This window comes from Nematostella vectensis, chromosome 3 (assembly GCF_932526225.1).
Source record: "Nematostella vectensis chromosome 3, jaNemVect1.1, whole genome shotgun sequence".
Lineage (NCBI taxonomy): Eukaryota > Metazoa > Cnidaria > Anthozoa > Actiniaria > Edwardsiidae > Nematostella > Nematostella vectensis.
Window position 1 is genome coordinate 4,030,630 of NC_064036.1, and position 9,265 is coordinate 4,039,894.

Genomic DNA, 9,265 nt, shown 5'->3' on the forward strand with positions numbered 1-9,265 from the left:
TTATGTCACAAACGATAAGGTCCCCCTTCGCGATTATGTACCTCGCCGTGACGTCACGCCCATGCACGTGAAACTAAGTCTAAGATGGCGGAGCAGTTCAAGGAGTTTGCCGGGCGCATGGGAAAGGCTCCCCGAGGCTTAGGGACAGGCTTTAAACTTCTAGCTGCTGCAGCTTTAGCTGGCTATGGAATCAAAGAGTCCGTTTATACTGGTGAGTTGGAGATTAGCCTCAAATTTAGCAAGTTCCTGTAGATTGTAGTTATCGAGCGAGTGCTTGCAACCGAATGTCAAGTTACGTCAGAAAGTTTCTTTGCGTCTGTCTATTATTTCTGGCTAGTTGTATTTCAAATTATTAATTGGTTTTTATTAGATCTTTTCTTGAATATGACGAGTGGGCCAGTTGAAGGAAAGTATTTTTTATGTCATACTCCAATGTATTTACATAAGCTATAAGATGCTCAAGCAATCGGTATCACAGCAGAATGTCCTGTCCTCAACCTTCCAAGATGGTAATGATGATGATATGACCATGTGATGCAATGTGTTCCATGAATCTTCATCTGAAGAATATCACCATGTTGTTTGCAAGGATCTGAAGATAAACCAATACAACCCCCCCTCTCTTCTCTCAATTTCCTGATTTATAATCATGTATTGACTCAATTATAACCAGTTATGCTATTGTTTTGTTCCTGCTTAGTGGATGGTGGTCATCGAGCCATTATTTTCAGCAGAATAGGAGGTGTCCAGGACACAGTTTACACAGAGGGCCTACACTTCAGGTAATCAGCTGTTATTATTGCCCAGTTTCGAGTTCCACTATGCCTTCTGGAGGGATGGAATAGAGACACGTGTACAAAGCAAACCATGGTTAGGGACAAATTTCACAAATGATGCAAAAATAAATTGAATTCTTTATGATCCTGCTGGAAATGGAATAAAAAATCATTTATGGTTGTTGCCCTGAGGAACGAATAGTGACCAAAAATAAGATTTTTTTAAGTGGCCTATTTACGAGCTGTTCCCCTGAGAGCATGGCTTGCACTATATTCATGTGTCCTTAGAGCTCATAAGCCTATTTCCATTAAATTACATTCTACAAATCAAATGAAAATTATTTTCTCTGTTTTATGTTTGATAGAATCCCATGGTTCCAATACCCTATTATTTATGACATCCGTTCAAGACCAAGGAAGATCATCTCACCAACTGGAAGTAAAGGTACTTTGATTGCCCTACAATTGAAAATGTGTTTTAGTATTGTAGGGCTCCTTCTGAGATCTAAAAATATGGCAGACCAAAGATATAAGTATGCTTGGAGTAGACTCTTTGCTGGTATCTGCGTTTGGAGGTTATTGGTCTCCTCTATTCACAGTATTGATTTCTTGTATTCACTACTGGTTGTTACAGTTTTCTTTTTTCCTTCTTGCAGATTTACAGATGGTAAATATTGGTCTCCGTGTACTGGCCAGACCTGAGGCTAATAAACTCCCACCTATGTACAGAAAACTTGGTCTGGATTTTGATGAGAGAGTTCTTCCCTCTATCATGAATGAGGTAAGTTTATTGCAGAATGTGCTCAAGAGAGAGTCACATTTGTCATGATTAGTGATTGTGCCACAGTGCCATTGATTATGCTTTTGAATATCGCACCAAGAGAAATAAAGATCACTTCAGTTTATTTTGTTCCACACATTATAAACAAAGAATAAATTCATGACAAACAAAGGATTTACAATGTTTTCATAATGGTTTAAGTAAGTGATCACTATAGTGATTATACTGATGTTGATTATGATGGTGATGTTATTGATAGTGAAGCAGCTTCAATGTTGCTGACAATGTCATGAGTAATGATTCTATTTTACTTACTTACTTAACCTCCTCATCCCCGGGGGGACATAAGGCCGCTACAAAACGCTTCTATTTTGCTCTTACTGTACTAACTGCGCTTACTGTTCTAGGTTCTTAAGAGTGTAGTGGCCCAGTTCAATGCATCACAGCTGATCACCATGCGACAACAGGTATATCCCTTATATTATAGATTCCCAGCTGACAGGAATTTTCGTCAGACCTGACGAAATGTGCAATTCAAGAAAGAGAAAGAAGAAACAATTTTTTTTACAATGTCCATCAGTTCCTTGTTTTCTCAACTGATTTTCAAAGCACAAATAGCATGAGGCCGAAATAAAGTCACATTTGTTATTTAGTTTGCTATTACTTAATAAGTACTTACAGAAAATTTCCACCTTATTAGATGTAAAATGGCCTTATATGATGCTTCATGTCATTTTTTTCCATTGTGTCTTGTTTTCACATAGGCATAAAACATGCCTATCTTTTCACATAGGCATAAAACATACCTATCAACCTTGTATTGTTTTGTTTCCCTGACATGTGCAAGGTTTGTTTATGTCCATGCTCTCATTTCTGCACCACAGGTCAGTCTGCTGATCAGGAGGCAGCTGATGGAGAGGGCTAGAGACTTCTACATCATCCTGGATGATGTGTCTATTGTGAGTAGAACAACTCTTGACACCATACTCATACTCTTTCACCTTTGACAAAAATCCATCTTTTTTCTTATTTTGGATTTGTTTTGATAAATAGTGTTTCATATTTTAGACTGACCTGAGTTTTGGCAAGGAGTACACTAGTGCCATTGAGGCTAAACAAGTTGGTGAGTGAGCCATACATAAATAAACATCTCAGGTTTGTGTAACTTTGACATTTGAATGCCAATCATGTCATTATTTTTTGCTCCCACTCAATGCTGTGTCAATCAAAGCATCGATTTCAATTGGCTAATTCAAGGGAGTAACCAAGATATTTTCAGTCAAATATTGTCAGTAATGTATCAGACAATCATAGATTGTATTTTCAATGATAAACAATAACAAAGGAGTGATTAATTGACATTCTTTAACTATTTTTGTTGTCATGTTAATAGCCCAACAGGAAGCTCAGCGTGCACAGTTCATCGTAGAGAAAGCCATCCAGGAAAGGCAGCAGAAGATTGTACAAGCTGAGGGAGAAGCCCAAGCTGCTAAACTTATATCCTTTCCATAAACATTTACAAAAATCTGTTTTGGGTTTGCCATAAGGAGTCCTGCAACTTAGTCTTGACCAATCCACTATGACACTCATATTAGCTTCTTACTCTCTGTAAAAATAACTTGCACTTTAAAAGCTGGCATTAATGTGTGATATTGAATGGCTATTTGGGATATTTTATAAATTGTCTGATAAATTTCTTTTCTCCTGTCAAAACTCTTGCGCCATTGTGAATTTTGAAACAATGACAACTAGGTATGCCTTTTTGCCTCTGGTTTGTTCATTGAATTTCCTATTATCAATAAAAAGCAAGCAAACAAATTCCTTGACTCTTTCCACCTTGGTGAAGCTTTGAAGGATAACCCTGGATATTTGAGATTGAGAAAGATCCGTGCCGCCCAGAAAATCTCTAGAGTGGTAAGTTAGTCATTTTTAGGGGAGGGAGCAATTATCTGTTTATCTCAAGGTGGTGTTGGGGGGGGGGGGGTTCAAAGTTGATGGGGCCAAGTTACAAAAAAGGTAATTTGAATTCTACTTTAAGTCTTTCATTGCCATAACGCCCTGAGACGCCTGTAAAATATAGGCCCAACTCCAAAATGTCAAAAATGCAAACTAAACATCACCAGACCCGGATACTCGTAGATTCATCCAAGGCATAGAAGACCTTCAAAAGCACATCTAAGCAATGTAATAGAATTGACTCTTTTGTCAAAATAACAACCTTAATTTCTGACCAATTCGTAAACAAATCCTTAAACTTAGAAACATTTCTTACCAAAAAAGACACAAAATTCCGAACTACAAATAGAGACAAGCAAAAACAGATCAAGTCACAAATAGATACCTTTATTGTGATCCGTCAGGTCCCATTTTACAGCAATCAGCCACAATAATCAATGCTAGAACCTCCATTAGAAGCAAGTCACCATGTTTAGCCTATTTTGCATGCCTGCACTGCATCATGGGAGTCTTGGAAACACCTTGACAGACAGGCGGGCAATCTCCTCCCCCACAATCATAACAGTTTTTTTTATAAGTCTCTTTGCCCCGAAGCCAAACAAAACATTTCCAGGTCCAAGGAACCCAGAATAAGCCTGAAAACAATTTTTGAATAAGGTTGGGTAGCAAAGATGGCCCACATTGGAGAGTATGAGGCCGTTCACCAGAAAATTCCTTTCTCACTTGGTGAAGCCCAGACAAGGAATTATCCTATTGAATCAACCTCAGTGTGCAAACATCCATAAGCACAGCATTAACTATGCCCAAAAAGACTTCATGATGTCCTAAGGCACTCTCCAGATGTGAAAAAGCTGTAATTTTTAAGCAAATTACAAGCAAAACTGTTGTAAGCAACAGGCTGTAGCAGTGCCGTCGCTAGAAAGAAAAGGCACTGCAGTGCATTGTTGGAAACTTAAAGGCATGGGTCAGCGGTCTTGGGTCAGCGGTAGCTTAGCTTAACTGGTAGTGTTGGACTTGAAATAGGGGGGGAGGTTTCTGTTTTCAGTCTGCTTTTCTTACAATGTTGCTCAAAAGTACCCAGGAGTGAAAGGGTCAATTGGTTACAACTTTTTTGATTATCTGCTTGTGTCGTTGTAGATTGCCGCATCTCAAAACCCAGTGTATCTTGATTCTGATGGTCTGCTGTTGAATCTTCGCCATGCAGATGTCATCGACGAGTGAGTGCTATGCCTGCTAGACTATTGTACACACTCATTGTGAAGTAAATAGCCTAGAAAGGCAACCAAACAAAACTACTACATGATTACTGACTGGTGTTTTATTTTCCCAGTACATCATATTTGAAGAAAGAGAAGTGAATGGAGGCATGACATGAACTTCAAGTAGATAGGCTGCTGATATCATGGGAACTGTATCCGAGGGTGCGGTGTCAGTCAGCTTTTTGTGTTAAGCAATTGACTTGGAATAGTGATAGCATCACACTGAGAATATGCTTACTATAACTGGCCATACATGAGCCTTGCTATAAACGTGTACTTGGTTTAAGATAATAAAGAACAAATGGAATGCTTATAGGTATTCAGATCTCTTTATTAGAAATCAATTGAACAGGGCTTCTTTTGGCCTGCCCAGCAAGCACTATTAAGATCTTAAATAATCTTTTTACATTATTATCTTTCTAAAATGAAATTTAATTAAAATCTATGGAATAAACACACAGCTAAAACACTTCACTAACGGCTGATAAGTTCTCTATCTTTTAATCAGAGAACAAGTAGACTTTTCCTGCCAGGCCTCTAGGGTATAGACTAATGGCAAAAATCTTAAAGGGAAATCTATTTGATCAGGGAAGTGAATTCCCTCATTTAGTAAAATAACTACCAGTAGATAAAGAGCTCACAAGAATTCCCATTCCATTATCCACCACATATATAGTGAAAATGTCTAGTTCACCAAGCCTGGGGCAAAATATTGGACCCGAGTTGTGCTCCTACAAGAATACTAGCTAGAAACTTGCACTCCTCTATTGTGAAATTATATAAAAGATTGCAGAAAATTGACAACAAATAAATAAAATATGGCTCCCAAGGCCTTGATAACTCGATAGTTCAGTAACGACTGCCAAGCAGTTCAGTCATAGACAATTGAAACTGTCAGAAACATCAGCCTTGTTAGTCATTAGGTAGTCATGGGTTAAACTACAAGGACACCAGCAACAGTAACTCCTACACTGCTTCGCCTAGTACTCATGGGCACCACAGTACTCCACATATTAGTTGCAGGGTCATATTTCTCAATACTGTTCAGGCTTGAGCTACCATCATTCCCACCCACAGCATACAGGCAGCTTTCAATGATGGCAATGTCGTGGGTGCTACGGCGGACGCTCATGGCTGCAAGAGAGGTCCAAGTATTGGTTTCGGGGTTGTATCTCTCCATGGTGTTTAAGCATGATGCACCATCATTACCACCTGCAATAATACAAATGGGTATACTTATAATGGTCATTTTAAGAATCTGGGCAAATAGGGTGATCAAACCTTAACCAAAACCCTGGGAAATTTATGAGCCAGAAATACACTTATAGCAAAGGCACTAAAAAAAAAGGAAAGGTGGGAGGTGACAGCTCTGTAGTTTTAGTTCATTTCTAGCTTAAATGTGTAGGTTGAATAAGTTGTTTTCCCTTTTTACCCTGAGTGGTTTTCAGAGGTGGATTTTGGAGTTACAAAGGGAGCGGGGGGGGGGGGGGGGGGGAGGGGCGAAAGGGAGGGGGCAAAGCAAGGGTTTCAAAAAATTGTGAGTCAGATTCATAGAGTGTTTATTGCCTTCTGATGAATCAAACGCAAGAATTCAGACACTGAGACTTCTTGAGACATGTTTTTAATTGACTGTTTGGATATCTCGCGATGTGATTGGTCGGAACAAACATTTCATACAAATTTCCAGTGTTCACTGTTTTCTTGAACGTGCTGTAAAGCCAATAATCTTAAAATGGGAGTGGCTGTGGCATGCTTGGCCCACCCCTAGATCCACTCTTTTCTTCATGATTCTCCGGTTTTCCTCCCTCAACAAAAAAGAAATTTTATCTGCTGTGCCAACAATCAGACATGAGCCATATGGTGGTGGCTACCTAAGGTACCTTCACAGGCTTTTGACTATTATATTGTATATGTGCTCTCAATGCATAATTCATGATTCCAGCTTCAACAGCTGTAGCAGGCCTCAAAATATTGGGTGACAAGGGGGGCTTGGCATGAAACAGAAACATCAAGAAGAAAATATTGGGGACACGCACAGCCATGCCCCTCCTGTGCATTTACTTATATATATACATATTTTTTTTTTTAATTATAGGCATAATAGTAAGTGGGGGGGGGGGCATGCATACTCCTCTGTTGAAGTAGCCTGTTAGCCGGCTCTCCAGTGTAGGAGTAGCGAATAGAGAACATGCAATAAGGTAGGCCATTACTGCCAGCTCTCTTTCCCCCTTCCACAGGAATCCTGAAACTCCGAAAACAATAATTTCCGAAAATAAAAAAAAACACTTGAGAGCCGGCCAGCGTGCTACTGTTCAAGGGAAGTTATCAACTTCCCCAATGTATTCTTACTTACCAACAACATACAGCATATTGTTGAGCACTACAACCCCGGCACTGCTTCTCCGACTAGCCATGTTTGCAACTGATTTCCATGTGTTAGTAACTGGATCAAAGCACTCAACAGTGTTGAGATGTGAGCTCCCATCGTATCCTCCCACAGCGTAGATGATACCACCAACTACTCCTACACGCACATAACGCCTGCAAATATAGACAAACAATCCTAAGTAATATCACATTGAAGCGGAGTAATAGTGAAAAGATGGGAGGGTCAAAGGTCAGGATCACACTTGAAAACAATTTCTTCATTATATTGCAGCAGAACTCTTTCTTTTACAAAACCAACACATTATAACAATGTGAGCTACAGTAAGAGCTAAAACACACAAACCTTTTAGTACTCATTGCTGCCACTGAGGTCCATTGTGCTGTTAGAGGGTCATATCTCTCTATACTGTTCAGACATGACGCACCATCATATCCTCCTACTGCATATATAAGCCCGCTTATAACCGCCACACCCAAGCAGCTTCGTCGAGTCCCCATTGGAGTGACTGTGCTCCACTGATTATCTTGAGGACAGTAGACTTCAACAGTCGCCAAGTCAACACTGCCATCGTAGCCACCAACAGCGTAGATACACCCATTAACCACGCCTACACCTACCCGCGCCCTTTTTGTGGACATGGGGGTGATCATGCACCACCTGTCAATACGAGGGTCATAACATTCACACTCACTGTGTATTGCAAACAGACTGCCGCCACCAATAGCAAACAAGATGGGGACTTGGCCTGAGGGTCTACGGCACTCACTTCTTGTGCATTCAAGCATCATTCTCTTCTCTGGCAGTAAATGGTACTTCATTGCTTCTATCAGCAAATCCTTACATTCCTCTGACCCTTTGATCATTTCTTCTGTTTCAACTCTCATCATCAAGCACTCCCTGGACAATAAGCATAGTCTCACGTGATGTAATAAACGTGCTATGTATTTCCTTCTGCTGTCTGCATCGTGTTTGACCCAAGAGATCACCCCATTAAACACTTGCTCCTCATTTTTAACATTCAAATCATTACTAGATATCAAGTCTAATACTTCATTGACTTTAAGCAACATAAACTCTTCAGTCTGAGAAACTTCCACAAAATGTTGCAAAGCAAATCTGTAAGAAGACTCATGCAAATCTGTGCATACATGAACATCTGCAAATGACCGAATTCCCAGGCAATTTGATGGGTGAAGCTGATTCTTTAGAAATTCACAACAAGCATCTTTGACGCTTTCCAGCTGCAGCAAGCTGGCTGCCGGCAGGAGAGCCTGCACGTTGTCTTCACTCACTTGGATTCTAGCCGTGTATGCAAATTCGACTAGGAGTTCCATAGCGTCTGGCTGAAGACCCTGTAAAGAGATCTCCTTCTGCCGGCTCTCAAGGAGTTCACTAGTAAACATTGCATGAAAATACTGACTACAGGCTGCTAGTACGAGTCTATGTGCATAAATTCGACGATCACCAACTAGTAACACAACGTCACAGAGCTCAGAGTTGCATCGCATTTGTTTCATGGAGAAGAAGGCTTCTTCCGTGTGTGTAGGGCAAAAATGTGAGATAAATTCCGGCTTCTCTTCTTGTTTGGCAGTCGTCCTGAACGGCTGCATAGTGAAATATCCTATGAATAGAAAACAGTAATTAAGTATGTCTCGACAATACATGTTGATCACGCGAAAGATTCTCTCCTGTGTTTGCGTTGAAGCAATACGTTTCCGTTGTTGCTATTTTTCTTTTTGTTGTATGGGATATTTTATTCTTTAACTACCCATTTGCAACTCATACTCTTCTCAAAGTGAATCAATTCAAACTTAAACTATTTTACTAAACAGCTAAACGTCAACACAAACAATCAATAGCAGAGATCAACAAAGACAGAGAAGCAAATGTGAGGGTTCCTCTAATTTTCTGGCTAAAAAGCTAAGACTTTGTGATACATCGTCTAATCACTGATCATAGTAAATACCTTGGTACTTATGCGTTCTTCTCGCGTGAGTATTAAACTTGATCAATAGGAATCAAGTGTAAAATCTTGCCAGAACAGAAGATGCTGTTCCGTTGTTTTGTTTGGGTCAAACCTGCTGACCAGCGGTGTCCACAATAA

General features: G+C 40.0%; 2 protein-coding genes across 2 annotated transcripts; one reads left to right on the top strand and one right to left on the bottom strand.

Moving 5' to 3' along the window:
- Positions 1-52: 52 nt before the first annotated feature.
- On the top strand, positions 53-5,083 carry LOC5514201 (prohibitin-2). Its single transcript, XM_001634361.2, has 11 exons — positions 53-211; positions 701-782; positions 1,142-1,221; positions 1,433-1,557; positions 1,965-2,024; positions 2,442-2,516; positions 2,626-2,680; positions 2,951-3,054; positions 3,394-3,471; positions 4,651-4,730; positions 4,844-5,083. Exons 1-11 carry the CDS (start codon positions 85-87, stop codon positions 4,869-4,871), a joined length of 894 nt encoding a protein of 297 aa, XP_001634411.1. The 5' UTR covers positions 53-84; the 3' UTR covers positions 4,872-5,083.
- On the bottom strand, positions 5,083-9,263 carry LOC5514214 (kelch-like protein 17). Its single transcript, XM_001634395.3, has 4 exons — positions 9,128-9,263; positions 7,504-8,782; positions 7,126-7,313; positions 5,083-5,984 (listed from the first exon to the last, which is right to left on the bottom strand). The coding sequence occupies exons 2-4, from the start codon at positions 8,769-8,771 to the stop codon at positions 5,707-5,709; spliced, it is 1,734 nt and encodes a 577-aa protein (XP_001634445.1). The 5' UTR covers positions 8,772-8,782; positions 9,128-9,263; the 3' UTR covers positions 5,083-5,706.
- Positions 9,264-9,265: the final 2 nt, after the last annotated feature.